Below are 26,725 nucleotides of genomic sequence, written 5' to 3'. Positions count from 1 at the left end.
TACACACATCATATACACACCATACACACACACAGACACACACACACACACACTACACACACCATACACACATCATATACACACATCATATACACACACCATACACACACACAGACACACCCACACACACCTCACACACACACCATGCACACACACACACCATACACACATCATATACACACCATACACACACACACCATACTTACACCATACACACATCATATACACACCATACACACATACACATCACACACACACACACACCATGCACATCATACACACGCCATACACACTCACATACACCATACACACAACAAACACACATACACACCACACACACCATACACATCACACATTCTGAACGCACACATCATACACACACACACACACACACACACCCCATACACAGACCCCATACACACACAAACACACATTCTGAACACACACATCATACACACACATTCTGATCACACACATCATACACACACATTCTGAACACACACATCATACACACACATTCTGAACACACACATCATACACACACACATTCTGAACACACACATTCTGATCACACACACACATCATACACACACACACATTCTGATCACACACACATCATACACACACACATTCTGAACACACATCATACACACACACACATTCTGAACACATACACACATCACAAACACACACACACATTAAAGTGTATAGTGTATGATTATATTACAGTGCAGTATTTTAGAATAGAATAATACGACAAACGTATAGTCTAGAGTTAAAGTGTAGAACAGTTCTAGAGTTACACTTCCTATAGAACTGCACTACAGTGTATACGGTATAGAATTTTAGAACTACAGAACAATAGAATTTGTAGTATAATTTTTGCTAGTTTATATTTCACACACACACTGCGGTTTCTCTTCTGGTTCTCAGCTCTGCAGTGAGGTATTATTAGAATTCACCCAGGACTGTAAGTGAGTTTTACACACACACACACACACACACACACACACACTCTGCCAGACACCATTCTCCCCCACATTCGACTAAAACTGGAGTCACATTAATGTGCTGCAGTAAAAGTGAAACACACACACACACAGACACAGACACAGACGGAGGAGTTCATCTCGGAAACACAAGCCATCGTACTTCTACTGAAGAGAAATATAAGAACCTGTACTGACCAGCGTTAATCAGATCTGCGTCCACTTCCTCCTCTGTAGGGTACGGACCCTAATCACACACACAAACACAGAGTCAACGTTTGGGACACGCCCACAGTGATGGGCACTACATTCTGAATAGAGGGTGTGTGGTCTGGGACACGCCCACAGTGATGGGCACTAGGACTGATGATGGTGTTTCTATATCAGTGGTGGACCGTCAGGGTCAGTAAGTCCTTCTCTGCTGGCCTAAACAGCAGTGATCTGAATCACTGACTTGCATTTTAATATATTTAATATATTTTTCCATCTACGTGTATTAAATTATTCCCAATTCCCAAGTCTATTCTCTACATTTCATAGCTTTTCTCTCGGTTGCGCTGCTTCCAGTAGTGTATATTTATTATAGGAGTATTTATCCAATCATATTTCAGACAGTGGATGACATCATGTGTCGCCCGGCTTTAAGGCCTTCAGAATCAATAGTGCAGGCGCCCGGAGCTTAAAATAAGGGGCAATGGAACTGTTCCATTAACCAATCAGATTTCAAGTTGGCGTCAATGGGGCCATCTAGCAGGCCTACGATTACATCAGCAATTTCCCGTCTTTTGATTGGATAATTGGAGCAGTCAGAGGCAGCGACCCGCGCAAACTAAATAAAATATATATATTTTAACTCACGATGGCTGACAGAGGAGAAGAAATGGATTTGGTCGCGGACATCCTTACTAATGCATTTTCAAGGCAGACTTTTCAAGAAAATCCTTTTGATTCTTCAAAATAGTTGGTAAGATTTTTCAAGAACCATTTCTGCTTTTGGATTTTCTTTGTTTTCTGGGTTTTCAGTTTGTCTTCATTCCAGATCCCCGGGGTGGACTGTGGGTTATTTTTATTTAATTTTTTTTTTGCTGCAGTGAAAGGAAACTTGTGAGACTGAATTGTGTTAATGTGTTTTTTGCTGTATGTAATGTAATGTTATTCATGTTCTCTATAAGAGTCTGTGACACAGCGCACTGTTATACAGTGTTTCTATATTCACTGCATCTCATTTCGGATGCTGCGTCCTCCGGAGATTGCAGTTTGCTGCATACGACATCAAGAATGTCTTTTTTGAGAAAAGTAACTGTAATAAAATGGACTATTCCTTTTGAGGTGTGAAATACTGTAGACTAATTTCTTTTTTACTTCGTTATTTAATTTAACGGGTGATTAGTATCTATTGCCGTGGCGTCATAATGATGGTATAGAGGTGGATTAATTCAGGAAGGACACCAGTGAAGGGCTAGGTGTGAAATACACTGTCCGACACTGTTATATAGACTATATAGTGAATATCTGATGATGTAATAGAGAAAGGGAGAGAGGGAGAGACTGGACACTGACCAATCCCAAAATGCCGTTTTCACTCTGCAAGTAGACTTTGATATCAGGTTTGATGAAGTTACTCGCCAACATCGGAATTCCGATTCCCAGGTTAGCTAAAATAAACAAAACATCTGTTATACACTGTTCTGATTGGCTGAGATCAATGAGGTGTGTTCTGATTGGCTGAGGGCAGTATACTCTGTTCTGATTGGCTGAGAGCAGTGTGGTGAGTTCTGATTGGCTGATGTGTGAGGTGTGTTCTGATTGGCTGATGTGTGAGGTGTGTTCTGATTGGCTAAGAGTGATGTGTGAGGTGTGTGTTGATGTATTTCCGTACCATACATGCCATCCTGGAACTCCAGCGCTGCTCTGCGGATGATTCTCTCCCTCACAATGTCCGAGTCCTTCTTCGGTTTGGGTTTCTCCATCTGCACCTTTTTTACTGTACGCTTCTGCAGAGTACACACACACACATTTACATAGAATGATTCTTCAGACACAGCTGTTTAATAACAGAGATAGACAGCTGTCTCACTTCAATCCGTTTCTCGTAATGATCACCCTTCACAATGCGGTGGACATACACAGAGGGAATGTGAATGTCTTCTGCTGCAAACGTCCCCACATCCACGATCTCCTCCACCTGAGGGTGGACATACGCACACACACACACACACACAGCAGGATTCATGGCTATGAATAGACACAAAAACAGACCAGCAGGAAGACAGGCAGGATAAAGTGATAAATATGGATATGACGCTGATACTTTATCATCAAATGCTAATGTAGCATTAGTGTGTGTGTGTGTGTGTGTGTGTGTGTGTGTGAGAGAGAGAGAGAGAAAGCCCAGCTGTGCAGATGCTTATGAATGTGAAGAGAACAAAGGAATAATCAGTGTTGTGTACAATAAAGAGGGAACAGAGGACATGAGGACACACACACACACACACACAGAGGACATGAGGACAGCGACACACAGACAGAAAACATGAGGAGACACACACACACATACAGAAAACATGAGGACACACGCACACACACACACACAGAAAACATGAGGACACACACACACACACAGAAAACATGAGGACACACACACACACACACACACAGAAAACATGAGGACACACACACACACACACACAGAAAACATGAGGACACACACACACACACACACAGAAAACATGAGGACACACACACACACACAGAAAACATGAGGACACACACACACTCTCCTCACCTCCACAATGGTGGTCTTGGCTGCTTTACACATGGGCTGGTTGAAGTTCCTGGCTGTTTTCCTATGTGTTGAAATGAAAGTGTGTTATTGGTCCTGACTTCATCAACCTCCTGCTCTGATTGGCTGAAAGCTGTAAACACTACAGAAAAATTCACAACACTCTGTTAATTCCCTCTACACATGACCTGTAGCTGTAACACACACTCACACTGCCCCCTGGTTGAGACTGGAAACACTACACCCTTCTCCATTATCCTCTCCACCCTCTCCATCATTATAGCATTAACAAGTGTGTGTGAGAGTGTGTGTGTGAGAGTGTGTGTGTGTGAGAGTGTGTATCCTGTTTCCCACCCACACAGGGCTTTATTTAATCCTCTGTAGGATGAGGTCTGTTTATATATACTGTATAAAACACTGTGTAGGTTTAAACTCAATAACACGCTAAGACAGAATTCTAGACAATAACAAGACAAAACTCTGAAACACGTCTCCAGGTGGATCGGCCCCTCAGACAGGTTGTATCTGTATCTGCCCCTTCAGAGAGGTGTATCTGTATCAGCCCCTCAGACAGGTGTATCTGTATCTGCCCCTCAGACAGGTGTATCTGTATCTGCCCCTCAGACAGGTGTATCTGTATCTGCCCCTCAGACAGGTGTATCTGTATCTGCCCCTCAGACAGGTGTATCTGTATCTGCCCCTCAGACAGGTGTATCTGTATCTGCCCCTCAGACAGGTGTATCTGTATCTGCCCCTCAGACAGGTGTATCTGTATCTGCCCCTCAGACAGGTGTATCTGTATCTGCCCCTCAGACAGGTGCATCTGTATTTGCCCCTCAGAAAGGTATATCAGCCCCTCAGACAGGTGCATCTGTATCTGCCCCTCAGACAGGTATATCAGCCCCTCAGACAGGTGTATCTGTATCTGCCCCTCAGACAGGTGTATCTGTATCTGCCCCTCAGACAGGTGTATCTGTATCTGCCCCTCAGACAGGTGTATCTGTATCTGCCCCTCAGACAGGTGTATCTGTATCTGCCCCTCAGACAGGTGCATCTGTATCTGCCCCTCAGACAGGTATATCAGCCCCTCAGACAGGTGTATCTGTATCTGCCCCTTCAGAGAGGTGTATCTGTATCAGCCCCTCAGACAGGTGTATCTGTATCTGCCCCTCAGACAGGTGTATCTGTATCAGCCCCTCAGACAAGTGTATCTGTATCTGCCCCTCAGACAGGTGTATCTGTATCTGCCCCTCAGACAGGTGTATCTGTATCTGCCCCTCAGACAGGTGTATCTGTATCTGCCCCTCAGACAGGTGCATCTGTATTTGCCCCTCAGAAAGGTATATCAGCCCCTCAGACAGGTGCATCTGTATCTGCCCCTCAGACAGGTATATCAGCCCCTCAGACAGGTGTATCTGTATCAGCCCCTCAGACAGGTGTATCTGTATCAGCCCCTCAGACAGGTGTATCTGTATTTGCCCCTCAGACAGGTATATCAGCCCCTCAGAAAGGTGTATCTGTATCTGCCCCTCAGACAGGTGTATCTGTATCTGCCCCTCAGACAGGTGTATCTGTATCTGCCCCTCAGACAGGTGTATCTGTATCTGCCCCTCAGACAGGTGTATCTGTATCTGCCTCTCAGACAGGTGTATCTGTATCTGCCCCTCAGACAGGTGTATCTGTATTTGCCCCTCAGACAGGTGCATCTGTATTTGCCCCTCAGAAAGGTGTATCTGTATCTGCCCCTCAGACAGGTGTATCTGTATCTGCCCCTCAGACAGGTGCATCTGTATTTGCCCCTCAGAAAGGTATATCTGCCCCTCAGACAGGTGTATCTGTATCAGCCCCTCAGACAGGTGTATCTGTATCAGCCCCTCAGACAGGTGCATCTGTATTTGCCCCTCAGAAAGGTATATCTGCCCCTCAGACAGGTGTATCTGTATCAGCCCCTCAGACAGGTGTATCTGTATCAGCCCCTCAGACAGGTGTATCTGTATCAGCCCCTCAGAAAGGTATATCAGCCCCTCAGACAGGTGTATCTGTATCTGCCCCTCAGACAGGTGTATCTGTATCAGCCCCTCAGACAGGTGTATCTGTATCAGCCCCTCAGACAGGTGTATCTGTATCTGCCCCTCAGACAGGTGTATCTGTATCTGCCCCTCAGACAGGTGTATCTGTATCTGCCCCTCAGACAGGTGTATCTGTATCTGCCCCTCAGACAGGTGTATCTGTATCTGCCCCTCAGACAGGTGTATCTGTATCTGCCCCTCAGACAGGTGTATCTGTATCTGCCCCCTCAGACAGGTGTATCTGTATCTGCCCCTCAGACAGGTGTATCTGTATCTGCCCCTCAGACAGGTGTATCTGTATCTGCCCCTCAGACAGGTGTATCTGTATCTGCCCCTCAGACAGGTGTATCTGTATCTGCCCCTCAGACAGGTGTATCTGTATCTGCCCCTCAGACAGGTGCATCTGTATCTGCCCCTCAGACAGGTGCATCTGTATCTGCCCCTCAGACAGGTGCATCTGTATCTGCCCCTCAGACAGGTGTATCTGTATCTGCCCCTCAGACAGGTGTATCTGTATCTGCCCCTCAGACAGGTGTATCTGTATCTGCCCCTCAGACAGGTGTATCTGTATCTGCCCCTCAGACAGGTGTATCTCCGTGTTTGTACCTGAAGATGATGTTTCCCGCTCGATCCGCTTTCCACGCTTTCACCAGAGCGAAATCTCCTGTAATGGCCTTCTCCATCACAAAGTGTCGCCCTCCGAACTCACGCACCTGACACAGACACACACAGACGGGCGGACACACAGACGGACAGACAGACACACAGACGGGCACACACACAGACGGACAGACAGACACAGAGACGGGCACACACACAGACGGGCACACACACGGACAAACAAAGACACACAGACAAACAGACAGACACACAGACAGACAGACAGACAGACAGACAGACACACGGACGGACACACGGATGGACGGGCACGCACACAGACGGGCACGCACACAGACGGGCACGCACACAATAAGTTAGATAATACATAAATCCAGTTAATAACAAGGTTATGAATGGTTTTAATAAGAGTGTTATAACACCTCTCGGGGTTGGCTGGCGATGGCGATGGAGCCGTCAGGGTTGTATTTAATGGGTGATCCTCCCTCCTGGATTAATGTGCCGTAACCTGTAGCTGTGAAGAAGGCGGGGACTCCTGCTCCTCCGGCCCGGATCCGCTCGGCTAGGGTTCCCTGGAATCACACAGAACCGGAACCGTGAAGAGCGACACGGTACTGAGGGTCAGTGGGTCACTTTTTACACCACTCAGGGATAACTACAGTGTGATGCTGAGGTCTGGACTCTATTTGGTCAGAAGGTGTTGATTAGATTCATTAACAGCAGATTGGTCAGTGGAGCAGCAGCTCGTTAAGACACTCATTAATTACAAGTTTTTTACAATTACAATCAATTACAGGGAGATATAGAGGCACTGTACATCATACTACTGTGGTGGAGGTTTCAGTGTCAGTGTGTGTGTGTGGGAGTGTAAGGAGTCTACTGTGTGTGTGTAAGGAGTCTCCAACGTCTGTCCGTGTGTGTGTGTGTGTGTGTGTGTGTGTAAGGAGTCTCCAACGTCTGTCCGTGTGTGTGTGTGTGTGTGTGTGTGTGTAAGGAGTCTCCAACGTCTGTCCGTGTGTGTGTGTGTGTGTGTGTAAGGAGTCTCCAACGTCTGTCTGTGTGTATGTGTGTGTGTGTCTCACCTGTGGTGTTAGCTCCACCTCCAGCTCTCCAGACAGGTACTGTCTCTCAAACTCAGCGTTCTCTCCAACATAAGATGAAATCATGCGCTTTATCTGCTTCGTCTTCAGGAGGAGGCCAAGGCCGAAATCATCCACCCTGTACACACACACACACACACACAGAGTGACCTTATCTGACAGTGCACCTTACTAAAGCAGTCTCCAGGTAAACAGATGAACAACTGAAACATTTTAAACACATCTCCAGTACACTCAGGGTTAGTCTATGGGGTTACAGTGTCCACTGTCGCTAGTCAGTGTAATACAGTGTCCACTGTCGCTAGTCAGTGTGATACAGACAGGTGTATCTGTATTTGCCCCTCAGAAAAGGTATATCAGCCCCTCAGACAGGTGTATCTGTATCAGCCCCTCAGACAGGTGTATCGGGATCTGCCCCTCAGACAGGTGTATCGGGATCTGCCCCTCAGACAGGTGTATCGGGATCTGCCCCTCAGACAGGTGTATCGGGATCTGCCCCTCAGACAGGTGCATCGGGATCTACCCCTCAGACAGGTGCATCTGTATCAGCCCCTCAGACAGGTGCATCTGTATTTGCCCCTCAGAAAGGTATATCAGCCCCTCAGACAGGTGCATCTGTATTTGCCCCTCAGAAAGGTATATCAGCCCCTCAGACAGGTGCATCTGTATCTGCCCCTCAGAAAGGTGCATCTGTATCTGCCCCTCAGACAGGTGCATCTGTATCTGCCCCTCAGACAGGTGCATCTGTATCTGCCCCTCAGACAGGTGCATCTGTATTTGCCCCTCAGAAAGGTATATCAGTCCCTCAGACAGGTGCATCTATATCTGCCCCTCAGACAGGTGCATCTGTATCTGCCCCTCAGACAGGTCCACTGTCGCTAGTCAGTGTGTTAGCATGCTAGCCTGGATAATCAGTGGACTGAAAGTAGGTGCCCTACAGAGTGCACATGTGCAAAGAATTAAACACAAGACTGCAGACACTGTGTGTGTGTCTGTCTGTCTGTCTGTGTGTACACTTATTTTTTTTAGATGGACACTAAAGTCCAGTTCAAAAGTCTAAAAATCTGACTCACACTGTATATTTTATATTTATATTTAACTTCCACCTCACAATATAAACACTGAGGGAGTGTGTGTGTGGGGGGGGGGGCTGAGTGTGCACGCGCGCGTGGGGGGGGGGTGAGTGTGCGCGCGCGTGTGTGGGGGGGGGGGGTGAGTGTGCGCGCACGTGTGTGTGGGGGGGGTGAGGTGTGCGCGCGTGTGGGGGGGGGGTGAGTGTGCGCGCGCGCGTGGGGGGGGGTGAGTGTGCGCGCGCGTGTGGGGGGGGTGAGTGTGCGCGCGCGTGTGTGGGGGGGGGTGAGTGTTGCGCGCGCGTGTGTGGGGGGGGGGGTGAGTGTGCGCGCGGTGTGGGGGGGGTGAGTGTGCGCGCGTGTGGGGGGGGGGGGGTGAGTGTGGCGCGCGCGTGTGTGTGGGGGGGTGAGTGTGCGCGCGCGTGTGTGTGTGGGGGGGTGAGTGTGCGCGCGCGCGTGTGTGTGGGGGGGGGTGAGTGTGCGCGCGCGCGTGTGTGTGGGGGGGGGGTGAGTGTGCGCGCGCGTGTGTTTGTGGGGGGGGTGAGTGTGTGCGCGCGTGTGTGTGGGGGGGGGTTGAGTGTGCGCGCGTGTGTGAGTGTGTGCGCGCGAGTGTGTGCGTGCGTGTGTGAGTGTGTGCGCGCGTGTGTGGGGGGGGGTGAGTGTGTGCGCGCGTGCGTGTGGGGGGGGTGAGTGTGTGCGCGCGTGCGTGTGTGGGGGGGGGGGAGTGTGTGCGCGTACGTGTGTGTGGGGGGAGTGTGTGCGCGCGTGCGTGTGTGGGGGGGGGGGAGTGTGTGCGCGCGTGCGTGTGTGTGGGGGGAGTGTGTGCGTAGTGCGCGTGTGTGGGGGGGGGTGTGTGTGCGTGGCGCGTGTGGGGGGGGTGAGTGTGTGCGCGCGTGTGGGGGGGGGTGAGTGTGTGCGCGCGTGTGGGGGGGGGGTGAGTGTGTGCGCGCGTGGGGGGGGTGAGTGTGTGTGTGTGGGGGGGTGAGAGTGTGTGCGTGTGTGTGTGGGGGGTGAGTGTGTGTGCGTGTGTGTGGGGGGGGGTGAGTGTGTGTGCGTGTGTGTGGGGGGGGTGAGTGTGTGTGCGTGTGTGTGGGGGGGGGGGTGAGTGTGTGTGCGCGTGTGTGGGGGGGGGGGTGAGTGTGTGTGCGCGTGTGTGGGGGGGGGGGTGAGTGTGTGTCTGCGCGTGTGTGTGGGGGGGGGGGTGAGTGTGTGTCTGGCGTGTGTGTGGGGGGGGTGAGTGTGTGTGCGTGTGTGTGGGGGGGGGGTGAGTGTGTGTGCGTGTGTGTGTGTGGGGGGGGGTGAGTGTGCGCGCGTGGGGGGGGTGAGTGTGTGTGTGTGGGGGGGTGAGTGTGTGTGGGTGTGTGTGTGGGGGGTGAGTGTGTGTGCGTGTGTGTGGGGGGGGTGAGTGTGTGTGCGTGTGTGGGGGGGGGGGTGAGTGTGTGTGCGTGTGTGTGTGTGGGGGGGGGGTGAGTGTGTGTGCGTGTGTGTGTGTGGGGGGGGGGGTGAGTGTGTGTGCGTGTGTGTGTGTGGGGGGGGGGGTGAGTGTGTGTGCGTGTGTGTGTGTGGGGGGGGGTGAGTGTGTGTGCGCGTGTGTGGGGGGGGGTGAGTGTGTGTGCGCGTGTGTGGGGGGGGGTGAGTGTGTGTGCGCGTGTGTGGGGGGGGGTGAGTGTGTGTGTGCGCGTGTGTGGGGGGGGTGAGTGTGTGTCTTGCGCGTGTGTGGGGGGGGTGAGTGTGTGTGCGCGGTGTGTGGGGGGGGTGAGTGTGTGTGCGCGTGTGTGGGGGGGGTGAGTGTGTGTCTGCGCGTGTGTGGGGGGGGTGAGTGTGTGTGCGCGTGTGTGGGGGGGGTGAGTGTGTGTGCGCGTGTGTGGGGGGGGTGAGTGTGTGGTGCGCGTGTGTGGGGGGGGGTGAGTGTGTGTGCGCGTGTGTGGGGGGGGGTGAGTGTGTGTGCGCGTGTGTGGGGGGGGTGAGTGTGTGTGCGCGTGTGTGGGGGGGGTGAGTGTGTGTGCGCGTGTGTGGGGGGGGTGAGTGTGTGTGCGGGTGTGTGGGGGGGGGTGAGTGTGTGTGCGCGTGTGTGGGGGGGGGTGAGTGTGTGTGCGCGTGTGTGGGGGGGGTGAGTGTGTGTCTGCGCGTGTGTGGGGGGGGTGAGTGTGTGTGCGCGTGTGTGGGGGGGGGTGAGTGTGTGTGCGCGTGTGTGGGGGGGGTGAGTGTGTGTGCGCGTGTGTGGGGGGGGGTGAGTGTGTGTCTGCGCGTGTGTGGGGGGGGTGAGTGTGTGTCTGCGCGTGTGTGGGGGGGGGTGAGTGTGTGTGCTTGGCGTGTGTGGGGGGGGGTGAGTGTGTGTGCGCGTGTGTGGGGGGGGGTGAGTGTGTGCTGCGCGTGTGGGGGGGGGTGAGTGTGTGTGCGCGTGTGTGGGGGGGGGTGAGTGTGTGTGCGGCGTGTGTGGGGGGGGGTGAGTGTGTGCGCGTGTGTGTGTGGGGGGGGGGGGAGTGTGTGTGTGCGTGTGTGTGGGGGGGGAGTGTGTGTGTGCGTGTGTGGGGGGGGGGGGAGTGTGTGTGTGCGTGTGCGGGGGGGGGGGAGTGTGTGTGCGTGTGCGTGGGGGGGGGGAGTGTGTGTGCGTGTGCGTGGGGGGGGGGAGTGTGTGTGCGTGTGCGTGGGGGGGGGGAGTGTGTGTGCGTGTGCGTGGGGGGGGGGAGTGTGTGTGCGTGTGCGTGGGGGAGGGAGTGTGTGTGCGTGTGCGTGGGGGGGGGAGTGTGTGTGCGTGTGCGTGGGGGGGGGGAGTGTGTGCGTGTGTGCGTGTGCGTGGGGGGGGGAGTGTGTGTGCGTGTGCGTGGGGGGGGTGAGTGTGAGTGCGTGTGTGTGTGGGGGGGGGTGAGTGTGAGTGCGTGTGTGTGTGGGGGGGGGTGAGTGTGTGTGCGTGTGTGTGGGGGGGGGTGTGAGTGTGTGTGCGTGTGTGTGGGGGGGGTGAGTGTGTGTGTGTGTGTGGGGGGGGGGGGGGGTGGGTGTGTGTGCGTGTGTGTGGGGGGGGTGAGTGTGTGTGTGTGTGTGTGTGTGGGGGGGGTGATTGCGTGATTAGAGAGGTGCTGAAGTGAGACTGATGAAGTGATTTATTAAAACAGCTGCAGTGACCCGAGCAGGAGACAGGGTTAATGATACACTCATCACTGGACACTACAGAACACACACACAGTCTTATACACACTCACTTACTCTTACACACACACTCTCTCTCTCACACACACACACACACACTCTCTCTCACACACACACACACATTCTCTCACACACACACACATTCTCTCACACACACACACATTCTCGCACTTACACACACAAATACATAAAATGTCTACATATGAAACACAACAACAGCATTGTGTGTGTGTGTGAGAGAGAGACTGACCCAGCGTTGTTACTGACAGCTGTGAGTCTCTTCACTCCTGTTTTCAGTAAACTGTTGATCAGATTCTCTGGAATTCCACACAAACCAAACCCTGAAAATAAAATTATTAATAAACACATCTCAGTTCATCATTACATCATCATCACATCATTACAATATAGAACTAAATTAAACCAGTTCATCATTCTGTGCTTAATTCCTGTCCCCAAATAATTAACTGTAAATATAAATATCTATTCTGGATATATTATTGTTATTATTGTGCGAGTGTGTGTGTGTGTGTTATAGACACACCTCCAACTAGAACAGTCGCTCCATCAGGAATGTCTCTGATAGCTTCAGTGGGATCAGAGTAAAACCTCGAGCGACGAGAAGAAGAGGTGGAGAAATAACACAAACACGACTACACACACACACACACACACACACACACAAATATTGTATTAACTGTAACAGGTATTTTCCATGCTCTTTGACTGTAATAAACAGAAAGCTTTACAGGAAAGTGCTGTTAGGTCTCTCCACCATGCTTCACTGAGAGATGGAGCTTTAGAAGTTCTCCTCAGACCTACTACAGATCATCTGCTCAGAAATGCTCTGAAGTCCTGAGTGGAGAAGCATTTCTCCGACGTTTCTAAGCAGGTTCATCTGACTCTGAAGTTCTTTTAGAGTGGACAGTAGGTTCTCTCTCCTCCCTAGCAGTAGGCCCCTGAGGCTTTCCACACTTGTTACTGAGTTCCTGCTCTTGGGGGTTCTGGTGGTTCCTCCACTTCCTACTGAGATCATACTCAAGCTTTAGAACTGGTTTTAATTCCTGGCCATGATCTACACTCCTCTGATCCTCAGACATCATGGCTCTGGGTTTGGTCTGACCTGAACAGGTGGAATCTTACACACACACACACAAACACACACAAACACACACCTCACACAGACATATGAATATTTAACCAAAACTGAAAGATCTGGAGATCAGTGGTTACTGATTCATCTTTACCTCAGATCTATAACACCAACTGGGAAAAGGAGAGAGAGTGAAGCTGAGTACACAACAGGAAAGACAGACAGGGAGACAGAAAGACAGGCAGACAGACAGGGAAACAGGAAAACCGAAAGACAGACAGACAGGGAGACAGACAGACAGGGAGGGAGGGACACAGACAGACAGATGCAGTTTTAAAGAGAGAGCCTCTCAGTGTGTAGATATATTTTATGGTGTTTATTATAAAGCTGAGTCTCAGCAGGAACACTCTCACACACACACACACACAGGTGTGTTTAACAATAAAGAGTAATAAATGTGTATAAAGAGAGTTGGCACTGAACAGAACAGTAAAATAAGGTGGACAAAAGTGACCTCGTTAAAAACCCCATGGTTGAGAGCCAGGAAAATCACACACACACACACTCACTCTCTCTCACTCTCACACACACACACTGAGATAAAAATAAATCTTTAAAGAGGTGTAATGAAGCTGGAGTCTGAGCTCTAACACACTGTGCTGAGATCACACATACAAGTGACAAACGTTTATTTACACAATATTTCACTGTGTGTGTGTGTGTGTGTGCGCGCGCGCGTGTGTGAGCGTCAGAGGTGGACGAAGTACACAACTTCCTTACTTGAGTGAAAGTACAGATACTACTGGTCAAACATTACTCCATTACAAGTAAAAGTTGTAAAGACAGATTTTTACTTAAGTAAGAGTACAGAAGTTCTTGTTTTTAAAAGTACTTAAGTATCAAAAATAAATGTCAATGCATTTATTATTGCATTGTTGTATGCAATACTTACAGTACCTTTTGTAGCAACCTAGCAACCTTATTTCTTGAAATTGTGATTATGGCTTACAGATAAGGAAAACTCAAAATTCTGTGTCTCAGAAAATTAGAATATTACATAAGATCAATAAAAAAGGATATTTCAAAGAGAAATGTCAGACTTCTGAAAAGTATGTTCGTTTCTATGCACTCAATACTTGGTTGCGCCTCCTTTTGCATCAATGCGGCGTGGCATGGAGGCACTCAGCCTGTGGCACTGCTCAGGTGTAATGGAAGCCCAGGTTGCTTTGATAGCGGCCTTCAGGTCATCTGCATTGTTGGGTCTGGTGTCTCTCATCTTCCTCTTGACAATACCCCATAGACTCTCTATGGGGTTCAGGTCAGGAGAGTTTCCTGGCCAATCAAGCACAGTAACACCACGGTCATTGAACCAGCTTATGGTACCTTTAGCAGTGTGGGCAGGTGCCAAGTCCTGCTGGAAAATGAAATCAGCATCTCCATAAAGCTTGTCAGCAGAAGGAAGTGCTCTAAGATTTCCTGGTAGATGGCTGCGTTGACTGTGGACTTCAGAAAACACAGTGGACCAACACCAGCAGATGACATGGCAGCCCAAATCATCACTGACTGTGGACACTTCACACTGGACTTCAGGCAACATGGATTCGGTGCCTCTCCACTCTTACTCCAGACTCTGGGACCTTGATTTCCAAATGAAATGCAAAACTTACTTTCATTTGAAAAGAGGACTTTGGACCACTGAGCAACAGTCCAGTTCTTTTTCTCCACAGTCCAGGTAAGACGCTTCTGACGTTGTCTCTGGTTCAGGAGTGGCTTGACACGAGGAATGCGACATTTGTAGGCCATGTCTAGGATTCGTCTGAAGCTCCCCCAAATTCTTGAATGGATTTTGCCTGAGAATCCTCTCAAGGCTGCGGTTATCCCTTTTGCTGGTGCACCTTCTCCTACCACACTTTTTCCTTCCACTCAACTTTCTGTGAATATGCTTGGATATAGCACTCTGTGAACAACCAGCTTCTTTAGCAATGACCTTTTGTGGCTTCCCCTCCTTGTGGAGGGTGTCAATGACTGTCTTCTGGACAACTGTCAAGTCAGCAGTCTTCCCCATGATTGTGTAGCCTACTGACCCAGACTGAGAGACCATTTAAAAGCTCAGGAAACCTTTGCAGGTGTTTTGAGGTGATTAGCTGATTAGGGTTTCACACCATGACTTTCCAGTATTGAACTTTTTAACAATATTCTAATTTTCTGAGACACAGAATTTTGGGTTTTCCTTATCTGTAAGCCATCATCATCACAATTTCAAGAAATAAAGGCTTGAAATATTTCACTCTATGTGTAATGAATCTATATAATATATGGGTTTCACTTTCTGAACTGAGTGACAAAAAATATTGACCTTTTTCCTTATATTCTAAATTTTGAGTTGTACCTGTACACATCTATGTGTATCCACTCATGAACATTTCAATCTAATGGTCTGTAAATGAAGACTGGTCAGAAAAAAAATCTAACCTGCTTTAAAACCCATCTACACAACAGCAGCTGTCCAACCACCCAACAGCAACACTGTTTTAACAAAGAGTTATATATATTTCCACAATTCATTTACACCATTTTAATATGCATTTACACCATTGTCCAGGCTCCTCCCTCCTGTGGGCAATGCGTTGTGGGCAATATTACCCGTTAGAGTGTGCATTGTTCTGCACTTTGAATTTCTACTGGAAGTAGTAGACCATCCAGGAATTTTTGGAATACTCTTTTCAGTATACTATGATTTGGGGCATACTAATTCTATTTCTGAATACTATTTAGGACACAATAGTATGAGAATTTGGACACAGCATACGTTTTTGTGTGTTAACTAACATCATTACCAATGTGTTGGTGGTGTATAATATACAAAGCATATCTTCGTCCAGTTTGTCAGAAACTGATCAATTGAGCAATTGAGTTAAAAAAAAAATTATGGAAAACCACTGAACTTTACAACACGTGACGCTACAAGAGTGAAAAAAAAATCATCCTATGATTAATGTAAATAATTTCTACTCAATGACATTGACAGAAATGTAGTGGAGTAAAAGTAGAGTATTTGTCTTTCAAATGTAGTGAAGTTAAAGTAAAAAGTATCCAGAAAAAATAATACTCAAGTAAAGTACAGATACTCAAAAAGTGTACTTAAGTACAGTACTGAAGTAAATGTACTTCTTTACTGACCACCTCTGGTGCGCGTGTATATGCATGTGTGTGTGCGTGCGTGTGTGCATATGCATGTGTGTGTGCGTGCGTGTGTGCATATGCATGTGTGTGTGCGTGCGTGTGTGCATATGCATGTGTGTGTGCGCGTGCGTGTATATGCATGTGTGTGTGCGTGTATATGCATGTGTGCGTGCATGTGTGTGTGTATATGCATGTGTGCGTGCATGTGTGTGTGTATATGCATGTGTGCGTGCATGTGTGCGTGCATATGCATGTGTGCATGTGTGTGTGTGTATATGCATGTGTGCGTGCATGTATATGCATGTGTGCGTGCATGTGTGTGCGTGTATATGCATGTGTGCGTGCATGTGTGCGTGCATATGCATGTGTGCATGTGTGTGTGTGCATATGCATGTGTGTGTGTGTGTGTATATGCATGTGTGTATGCATGTGTGCGTGTGTGTATATGCATGTGTGTATGCATGTGTGCGTGTGTGTATATGCATGTGTGTATGCATGTGTGCGTGTGTGTATATGCATGTGTGTATGCATGTGTGCGTGTGTGTATATGCATGTGTGTATGCATGTGTGCGTGCGTGTATATGCATGTGTGTATGCATGTGTGCGTGCGTGTATATGCATGTGTGTATGCATGTGTGCGTGCGTGTATATGCATGTGTGTATGCATGTGTGCGTGTATATGCATGTGTGCGTGTATATGCATGTGTATGCATGTGTGCGTGTATATGCATGTGTATGCATGTGTGCGTGTATATGCATGTGTGTATGCATGTGTGCGTGTATATGCATGTGTGTATGCATGTGTGCGTGCGTGTATATGCATGTGTGTATGCATGTGTGCGTGCGTGTATATGCATGTGTGTATGCATGTGTGCGTGCGTGTATATGCATGTGTGTATGCATGTGTGCGTGCGTGTATATGCATGTGTGTATGCATGTGTGCGTGTGTGTATATGCATGTGTGTATGCATGTGTGCGTGTATATGCATGTGTGCGTGCGTGCATATGCATGTGTGCGTGCATGTGTGCGTGTATATGCATGTGTGTGTGCGCATGTGTGCGTGTATATGCATGTGTGCGTGCATGTGTGCATGTGTGTGTGTGCATATGCATGTGTGTGTATATGCATGTGTGTGTGTGTATATGCATGTGTGTATGCATGTGTGCGTGCATATGCATGTGTGCGTGTATATGCATGTGTGTGTGCGTGTATATGCATGTGTGTGTGCGCATGTGTGCGTGTATATGCATGTGTGCATGTGTGTGTGCATATGCATGTGTGTATATGCATGTGTGCGTGCGTGTATATGCATGTGTGTATATGCATGTGTGCGTGCGTGTGTGTATGCATGTGTGCGTGTGCGTGTATATGCATGTGTGTGTGCGTGTATATGCATGTGTGTGTGTGCGTGTGTGTGTGCGTGTATATGCATGTGTGTGTGTGCGTGTATATGCATGTGTGTGTGCGCATGTGTGCGTGTATATGCCTGTGTGTGTGCATGTGTGTGTGTGTGTATATGCATGTGTGTGTGTGCGTGTATATGCATGTGTGTGTGTGCGTGTGTGTGTGTGCGTGTATATGCATGTGTGTGTGTGCGTGTATATGCATGTGTGTGTGTGCGTGTATATGTCTGTCTCAAGGTCACACACAATCACTCTGTTACACTTTACTACACTTTACTGTCATCCTGTGTGTTTTATTCCATCACCACCTCATAAACCACATTCAAACAATTCGACACTTATTTGTGATAAACACCAAATGAGTTGTTGTTTACTGTGCGCGCGCACGGATGGACATTTGCATAAACCTGAAGAGGAATCACGTGACCTGGAAGACGACCACTCTGTCACACAATTTAAAACTGCAGTTTGATTAATTTGCTTCTCCCTCACACACACACACACACACACACACACACACACACAGAGTACTTAAGTCTAATCATGTAAAATTAAGAGTTTCTAAATTAATGACAGAACAAAAGGTCACGATAAACCTGCACCATGACAACAGTCACCAAGGACACCGCTAAATAAAGCCGAATTATTCACCTGAGCATTATTTTATTATTTTAACAAACGGTCTGTGAAGCAGCTCGGATATTTACACAACTATATTTATATTAAATAAAATGACCAGTCATGAAGAGGAGTGTTAGCATGTTAGCCTGCTAGCTGCAGTGCACTGAAACTAAATTTGGGTGCTGCGTGTTTCCTCTCTCTCTCTCTCTCTCTCTCTCACACACACACACACACACACACACACACACACACACACACACATACACTGACCTTGCTGAGAGAGAGTGTGTACACGGTGTTTACACTCCTCCTGATATCGGCTCTCCACAGAACACCGAGGGCCGCCATGTCACAACAGAACCTCACACACACACGCAGCGCGAGCTCACTGATGAAAGGTACACAAAACCGGCTCCCGAAGAGAAGGAGGGGGTGGGCGTGGCCTGAGCCTGGATTCTGTGAGGTGGGGCGGGGTAAAAGACGTGATTGACAGGGGGCGAGGTCGTTCGTATTTAAATTTAACCCTTTCGCCGCCCTAAAAACATAATAATAATAATAATAATAATAATAATATAGAATTACAATAATAAACACATCCAAAAATAAACAAATAAACAATTTAATTTAAGTTTTCATATAAAATCGCTTTTTGTTTGTCTTCGTATGTATGTAATTTATATGTATAAATATGTATAAATATTTTTGTACTTGAAAGATATATTTCTTGTTTAAAGCTACTACTAATATTATTATTAAATAATAATAATAATTATTATTATTATTATTATTATTATTATTATTACTATAAAAATAAAACTAATAATAAAATAATAATAATAAATACTACAACTACTAATACATTAATAATAGTAATATTAATAATAATGGTCTCTATATATTGTATTAATTCATTTTCCATTTTTCAGTAAAAAACTAGCTTTATTTTATCTAAGATTTTCTTGATCTGTACAAAAATAGAAATTGCTTTAATTTTTTATATTATTATTATTTAAATAAAAGGTTTAATCACACTAAAAATAGAATATTTAATATGTTTATTATATAGTTATTTATAAATCCAGTAAATGTTCATATTTATCTCTCTGGTACAGATGTTCATATTTATTTATTTATTTATTTATTTAATGTTCATCTAAACCCGTTTCTAAAGTAAAAGCATGCCGCTGCGCCGCCCACGTGACCCGGGCAGGTCACGTGACTGTTTTTCCCCCTGTCATGGCGGACTATAGGAGGGTCGTCGAGTTGGAAAGACGGATTTTGGAGTTAGACAGCAAGTGCGCCGCTCTCCGGGCGGAAAAACAAGGTCACTGACAGAGCTCGTGCTCGGCTTCCCGTTCAGTGTGTGTTCGTTTGGCTTGGCAGTGTTTGCTGTTTGTTGTTATTACTTTCACGTAGCAGTTAGCATGCTAATGTGCCTGGGCTAGCCAAACATTAGCATATAGCTTACAGCAGGGGGAGCGCTGCTTTTACCCGTAGTCATCAAAGTGCCGCCTTCCCGCGCGAAGATTGGCCTGCGGTTTCCCGCCCTCTGTGTGAGCATAGGCTGGATGGTGTCACGCCCTCGTGCACGAGGATTGGTGTTTAGGTCGTGCGCAGAACACGATTGGTGGACTGCTTTGTATAAAAAAGACGTGTGAGCCAATCACAGCGCTACAGGGCGGGGAATCCAAAATAAACACGGGTGTGGCAGCTAACACAAGCTGGCTAGCTGTAAACTCGTCACTGAGGAGAAATATCAGAGCCGATAAACTCGAGGAAAATAATAATTAATAAGGTTTTATAAGTTTGCATACAGTCTTACATGTAATATCTGATCTTTAAATAAAATGTCTTAGCTAAGCTAACTTGGCTAATATACAGTATATTGGTTTACATTCTGACTGAATTCACCGCTCCTCCTGTCAGGATAAGGTCTATACACTGTTATAAACGTTATAACAACCCTATAAATATGAACACAATAGTGTTAATTAGGTAATGTAACAGCAGTGTGTGTGTTTGTGGATGGTGTGAGATTTGAGTTGTGTGTGTGTGAGGTTTGAGTTGTGTGTGTGTGAGGTTTGAGATGTGTGTCTGTGTGAGGTTTGAGTTGTGTGTGTGTGAGGTTTGAGTTGTGTGTGTGTGAGGTTTGAGATGTCTGTGTGTGTGTGAGGTTTAAGTTGTGTGTGTGAGAGATTTGAGGTGTGAGGTTTGAGTTGTGTGTGTGTGAGAGGTTTGAGGTGTGTGTGTGTGTGAGGTTTGAGTTGTGTGTGTGAGGTTTGAGTTGTGTGTGAGGTTTCGGTTGTGTGTGTGTGTGAGGTTTGAGATGTGTGTGTGTGAGGTTTGAATTGTGTGTGAGGTTTCGGTTGTGTGTGTGTGAGGTTTGAGTTGTGTGTGTGTGTGAGGTTTGAGTTGTGTGTGTGTGTGAGGTTTGAGATGTGTGTGTGTGAGGTTTGAGGTGTGTGTGTGTGAGGTTTGAGTTGTGTGTGTGTGTGTCTGTGTGTGTGAGGTTTAAGTTGTGTGTGTGTGAGGTTTGAGTTGTGTGTGTGTGAGGTTTGAGTTGTGTGTGTGTGAGGTTTGAGATTTGTGTGTGTGAGAGGTTTGAGTTGTGTGTCTGTGTGTGTGTGAGGTTTAAGTTGTGTGTGTGAGGTTTGAGTTGTGTGTGTGTGTGAGGTTTGAGTTGTGTGTGTGAGGTTTGAGTTGTGTGTGTGTGTGAGGTTTGAGTTGTGTGTGTGAGGTTTGAGTTGTGTGTGAGGTTTCGGTTGTGTGTGTGTGTGAGGTTTGAGATGTGTGTGTGTGAGGTTTGAATTGTGTGTGAGGTTTCGGTTGTGTGTGTGTGAGGTTTGAGTTGTGTGTGTGTGTGAGGTTTGAGTTGTGTGTGTGTGTGAGGTTTGAGATGTGTGTGTGTGAGGTTTGAGGTGTGTGTGTGTGAGGTTTGAGTTGTGTGTGTGTGTGTCTGTGTGTGTGAGGTTTAAGTTGTGTGTGTGTGAGGTTTGAGTTGTGTGTGTGTGAGGTTTGAGATTTGTGTGTGTGAGAGGTTTGAGTTGTGTGTCTGTGTGTGTGTGAGGTTTAAGTTGTGTGTGTGAGGTTTGAGTTGTGTGTGTGTGTGAGGTTTGAGTTGTGTGTGTGAGGTTTGAGTTGTGTGTGTGTGTGAGGTTTGAGTTGTGTGTGTGAGGTTTGAGTTGTGTGTGTGTGTGAGGTTTGAGTTGTGTGTGTGTGTCTGTGTGTGTGAGGTTTAAGTTGTGTGTGTGAGGTTTGAATTGTGTATGTGTGTCTGTGTGTGTGAGGTTTAAGTTGTGTGTGAGGTTTGAGTTGTGTGTGTGTCTGTGTGTGTGTGTGAGGTTTAAGTTGTGTGTGTGAGGTTTGAGTTGTGTGTGTGTGTGTGAGGTTTGAGTTGTGTGTGTGAGGTTTGACTTGTGTGTGTGTGTGTGAGGTTTGACGTGTGTGTGTGTGTGTGAGGTTTGACTTGTGTGTGTATGCGAGGTTTGAGTTGTGTGTGAGGTTTGTGTTGTGTGTGTGTGTGTGTGAGGTTTGAGTTGTGTGTGTGTGTGTGTGAGGTTTGAGTTGTGTGTGCGTGTGTGTGTGTGAGGTTTGAGTTGTGTGTGTGTGTGTGAGGTTTGAGTTGTGTGTGTGTGTGTGTGTGAGGTTTGAGTTGTGTGTGTGTGTGTGTGTGTGTGTGTGAGGTTTGAGTTGTGTGTGTGTGAGGTTTGAGTTGTGTGTGTGTGTGTGAGGTTTGAGTTGTGTGTGAGGTTTGAGTTGTGTGTGTGTGTGTGTGTGAGGTTTGACGTGTGTGTGTGTGTGTGTGTGAGGTTTGAGTTTGTGTGTGTGAGGTTTGAGTTGTGTGTGTGTGTGAGGTTTGAGTTGTGTGTGTGTGTGTGTGAGGTTTGAGGTGTGTGTGTGTGTGTGAGGTTTGAGTTTGTGTGTGTGAGGTTTGAATTGTGTGTGTGTGTGTGTGTGAGGTTTGAGTTGTGTGTGTGTGTGTGTGGTTTGAGTTGTGTGTGAGGTTTGAGTTGTGTGTGTGTGTGTGTGTGAGGTTTGAGTTGTGTGTGTGTGTGTGAGGTTTGAGTTGTGTGTGTGTGTGTGTGTGTGAGGTTTGAGTTGTGTGTGTGTGTGTGTGTGAGGTTTGACTTGTGTGTGTATGCGAGGTTTGAGTTGTGTGTGAGGTTTGTGTTGTGTGTGTGTGAGGTTTGAGTTGTGTGTGTGTGTGTGTGTGTGAGGTTTGAGTTTGTGTGTGAGGTTTGAGTTGTGTGTGTGTGTGTGAGGTTTGACGTGTGTGTGTGTAAGGTTTGAGTTGTGTGTGTGTATGCGAGGTTTGAGTTGTGTGTGTGCGAGGTTTCGGTTGTGTGTGTGTAAGGTTTGAGTTGTGTGTGCGCGAGGTTTCGGTTGTGTGTGTGTAAGGTTTGAGTTGTGTGTGTGTGTGTGAGGTTTGAGTTGCCGTTATAAGGCTGTATGAATGTTGTGCTTAAACACATTGTTTGTTTGTTTTATAGATGATGATTATTTACAGAACGCCTCGTCCGTGTTGGAGAAGTTAAAGAGCTTGTACACACATGCTGGAGAGAGCAGCAGTCTGCCCAGACTTCTTCAAGATTACACACAAGTACACAACATTATAAACATGTTATTAACCGGTGTGTTAGATTTTGTCAACAACATGGTGGTGTGATGAAGCAGAATTCCTGATAACACTACACACTTAACCCTACTGCTCTGCTGTCAGAGCTGTGTGAGAGATCAGTAACACTTTCTGACCAGTCATAGAGGTCAGCTGCAGAGAAGGTTCCTGTCTCTCTGAGCATGCATTGTGTGTGTGTGTGTAGTGTTTATTGTGTGTTCTCATGGTGTGTATTCTGCAGGTGATCCTGGACATCACCTTTTATGAGGAGAACAAGCTGGTGGATCAGGAGTTTCCTGAGGAGATTTCTCCATTTAAGATTCAGCAGCTGCTGCAGGATCTGACCGAGCCTGAGCTGTTAGCCGCACGCCTTGCACCCAGCCAGGAGGTACTGCCCAGTCTTGCCCACAATGCACTGCTCAGAGCTACAATGCACTTTGTGGCTTATGTAGTGTTTAGGGTTAGGGACACGCCCATCCTGACCCTAGTGTTTAGGGTTAGGGACACGCCCATCCTGACCCTAGTGTTTAGGGTTAGGGACACGCCCATCCTGACCCTAGTGTTTAGGGTTAGGGACACGCCCATCCTGACCCTAGTGTTTAGGGTTAGGGACACGCCCATCCTGACCCTAGTGTGTAGGGTTAGAGACACGCCCACCCTGACCCTCGTGTGTAGGGTTAGAGACACGCCCACCCTGACCCTCGTGTGTAGGGTTAGAGACACGCCCATCCTGACCCTCGTGTGTAGGGTTAGAGACACGCCCACCCTGAACCTTGTGCAGTACTGGTAATAATAACAACCGAATGGTGTGTGTGTGTGTGTTCAGGTGCAGGCTGTGTTGGGTTTGGAGCTGTTGGAGTGTGTGTACTGGCGTCGCGGTGCTCTGCTCTACATGTACTGTCACACACTGCACCAGAGAAAACAATGGATCAAGAAGAACAAGGCCACCTTTCTCAAAGTAACACCAGCATTATACACACTTTCAGCATGTTAGCTGTAGCTAACAGGAGATAAGTGTGTGTGTGTGTGTGTGTGTGCGCAGTGTGTTCAGGAAGGTGTGCGTTACCTGATGAAGATGCTGCAGGTGAGGAGCTCATTGAAGCTCAGTGATGGTGTTGTCTTCCACGACTCCAACACCGCTAACCTTCTTACTGAGGGTATACACACACACACACACACACACACACACACACACACACACACACACACACACACAGAGCCCTGCAGATACATGGACACAGATAGACAGACAGATATAACTGCTGTAATGGGTGTGTGTGTGTTTCAGGTACACTGTCGGACACACACCTGCTGACGATGATGTATATTGGTGAGTTGTGTTTCTGGGCGGTGAAGTACGAGGAGGGAGGAGGAGGCGGGGGCGGAGTCGGAGGCATGGACTCGGCTCAGTGTAGAGATGACACGCTGCACTTCAGAGACATCGGCACACACATCCTGCTCAAATACGTCCGAGTGTGTGAGGGACCGCTACAGGGTCAGGGCTGGAACACCGAGAACGCCAAGGAGATCCTCAACATCCTACAATAAACACACACAGTCTGCGTTCAGTACTCCAAAATATTAAGCATTTTTTCTTCAAAAGATTTTCATAAAGCAGTTATAATTTATGAGTTATTTATTTCACCGTAACAGAGTCTCTCTGATCAGAAGGAGATGCCACACACACACACACACACACACACACACACACACACACACTGACAGTATTTGCATTCAGTATTTATTTTGATGAAGATGTGTATATTGTATTGTTTTCCTCCTCACAGGCTCGCTCTGTAATCTTTATATTTTGATATTTTTGTGCACTTTGAGAAAGTTCCATTTTTTCTGCTTGGATTCTTTTGCAGTTTTGTTCCGCTGTTTTGTTTAAAACTTACATTGGAAATAAATTTTGGTTTAAGAAATATTTATGTATTTAACTAAACATTTCTGTGTATTTATGTACATTTAATGAATTAATTTATTCAATTACCTACATTCTTTTGTTGATTTATCTTTATTTTTTAAGTATTTATTTTTCCATATTATTTTTGTATTCTTTCTATATATATATATATATATATATATATATATATATATATATATATATATATATATACACACACACACTATATTGCCAAAAGTATTGGCTCACCTGCCTTGACTCGCATATGAACTTAAGTGACATCCCATTCCTAATCCATAGGGTTCAATATGACGTCGGTCCACCCTTTGCAGCTATAACAGCTTCAACTCTTCTGGGAAGGCTGTCCACAAGGTTTAGGAGTGTGTTTATGGGAATTTTTGACCATTCTTCCAGAAGCGCATTTGTGAGGTCACACACTGATGTTGGACGAGAAGGCCTGGCTCTCAGTCTCCGCTCTAATTCATCCCAAAGGTGTTCTATGGGGTTGAGGTCAGGACTCTGTGCAGGCCAGTCAAGTTCATCCACACCAGACTCTGTCATCCATGTCTTTATGGACCTTGCTTTGGTCACTGGTGCACAGTCATGTTGGAAGAGGAAGGGGCCAGCTCCAAACTGTTCCCACAAAGTTGGGAACATGGAATTGTCCAAAATGTCTTGGTATGCTGAAGCATTCAGAGTTCCTTTCACTGGAACTAAGGGGCCGAGTCCAGCTCCTGAAAAACAACCCCACACCATAATCCCCCCTCCACCAAACTTTACACTTGGCACAATGCAGTCAGACAAGTACCGTTCTCCTGGCAACCGCCAAACCCAGACTCGTCCATCAGATTGCCAGATGGAGAAGCGCGATTCGTCCCTCCAGAGAACGCGTCTCCACTGCTCTAGAGTCCAGTGGCGGCGTGCTTTACACCACTGCATCCGACGCTTTGCATTGCACTTGGTGATGTATGGCTTGGATGCAGCTGCTCGGCCATGGAAACCCATTCCATGAAGCTCTCTGCGCACTGTTCTTGAGCTCATCTGAAGGCCACATGAAGTTTGGAGGTCTGTAGCGATTGACTCTGCAGAAAGTTGGCGACCTCTTCGCACTATGCGCCTCAGCATCCGCTGACCCCGCTCCGTCAGTTTACGTGGCCTACCACTTCGTGGCTGAGTTGCTGTCGTTCCCAAACACTTCCACGTTCTTATAATACAGCTGACAGTTGACTGTGGAATATTTAGGAGCGAGGAAATTTCACGACTGGATTTGTTGCACAGGTGGCATCCTATCACAGTTCCACGCTGGAATTCACTGAGCTCCTGAGAGCGACCCATTCTTTCACAAATGTTTGTAAAAACAGTCTGCATGCCTAGGTGCTTGATTTTATACACCTGTGGCCATGGAAGTTATTGGAACACCTGATTCTGATTATTTGGATGGGTGAGCGAATACTTTTGGCAATATAGTGTATATAATTATCTATCTCTCTATTTATTTATTTATCTATATCTATTTTTGTTTGTTTGTTTATTTATCTATCCATTTATTTGTCTATCTATTTATTTATTTATTTGTCTTACTTGCTTAATGTTATTTTTTTTATAAACTCTATTTTCTTGCCTTTGTTCTTTCTTTTCCTATATTATTTTTGTTTACTGATCTCTGACATTTTGTTTATTGATTTGTTTATTTATTGCTATAGATGCACTACACCTCATTAGATATTGAACAGAAATCGATGAACCTGTTATGGTGCATCTGAGTAACCATGGCAACCATCATCTATCTGTTCATCATCATCATCAGCTACAGGAGATGATGAGGGGTCAGGGTAAAGGGCTGATGATGATGTAATAATCTGTGTAAGGAGCCTGACGGTCCAGCAGCACTGACCCTGGGCTTTGATGATGTCACACACTCAGCTCATCAGTGTGCTGTGATATTTTATATTTCCTAATAATAATAATAATCATTATAATCAAAAAACAAGGAACAAGTCCAGTAAAGTGTATAAATATTTACAAAGCTAAAGGGGAATCTCGGCGCTGGACTGCAGGGTAGAGTGTTAATATTTCATTACAGAATCATATACTGTATATTAAGAAGTCTAGTCTGTTTTGTACTCCG

General features: G+C 46.9%; 3 protein-coding genes across 5 annotated transcripts in view; 2 read left to right on the top strand and 1 right to left on the bottom strand.

The window, feature by feature from the left end:
- oxct1a (3-oxoacid CoA transferase 1a) overlaps positions 1-18,507 on the bottom strand; it is a 65,761-nt gene extending 47,254 nt beyond the window's left edge. For both annotated transcript variants that reach the window (XM_058389825.1, XM_058389826.1), the window contains exons 1-11: positions 18,347-18,507; positions 12,320-12,428; positions 12,026-12,116; positions 7,541-7,676; positions 6,881-7,030; positions 6,447-6,553; positions 3,775-3,835; positions 3,067-3,174; positions 2,869-2,983; positions 2,550-2,644; positions 1,188-1,236 (exon numbers count right to left, since the gene is read on the bottom strand). In XM_058389825.1, the coding sequence (XP_058245808.1) occupies positions 1,188-1,236; positions 2,550-2,644; positions 2,869-2,983; positions 3,067-3,174; positions 3,775-3,835; positions 6,447-6,553; positions 6,881-7,030; positions 7,541-7,676; positions 12,026-12,116; positions 12,320-12,428; positions 18,347-18,424 (1,099 nt within the window). In that variant the 5' untranslated portion in view covers positions 18,425-18,507. The remainder of the gene's footprint in view (positions 1-1,187; positions 1,237-2,549; positions 2,645-2,868; positions 2,984-3,066; positions 3,175-3,774; positions 3,836-6,446; positions 6,554-6,880; positions 7,031-7,540; positions 7,677-12,025; positions 12,117-12,319; positions 12,429-18,346) is intronic.
- Positions 18,508-19,251: 744 nt separating this feature from the next.
- On the top strand, positions 19,252-24,618 carry rimoc1 (rab7a interacting mon1-ccz1 complex subunit 1). The gene is made up of 6 exons (XM_058390670.1): positions 19,252-19,400; positions 22,567-22,676; positions 22,933-23,079; positions 23,518-23,649; positions 23,734-23,848; positions 23,980-24,618. Exons 1-6 carry the CDS (start codon positions 19,313-19,315, stop codon positions 24,237-24,239), a joined length of 852 nt encoding a protein of 283 aa, XP_058246653.1. The 5' UTR covers positions 19,252-19,312; the 3' UTR covers positions 24,240-24,618.
- Positions 24,619-26,213: 1,595 nt separating this feature from the next.
- fbxo4 (F-box protein 4) overlaps positions 26,214-26,725 on the top strand; it is a 7,989-nt gene continuing 7,477 nt past the window's right edge. The window contains exon 1 of one of the 2 annotated variants that reach the window (XM_058390258.1): positions 26,214-26,725. This exon is cut by the window's right edge and continues 396 nt beyond it. The gene's annotated coding sequence lies outside the window, so the exon portion shown is untranslated. The other variant, XM_058390257.1, reaches the window with a different exon arrangement.

The sequence above is a fragment of the Hemibagrus wyckioides genome, linkage group LG05 (genome assembly GCF_019097595.1).
Source record: "Hemibagrus wyckioides isolate EC202008001 linkage group LG05, SWU_Hwy_1.0, whole genome shotgun sequence".
Taxonomy (NCBI): domain Eukaryota; kingdom Metazoa; phylum Chordata; class Actinopteri; order Siluriformes; family Bagridae; genus Hemibagrus; species Hemibagrus wyckioides.
Note: the sequence above shows the minus strand (reverse complement) of the source record. Positions and strands in the feature narration are given on the sequence as shown.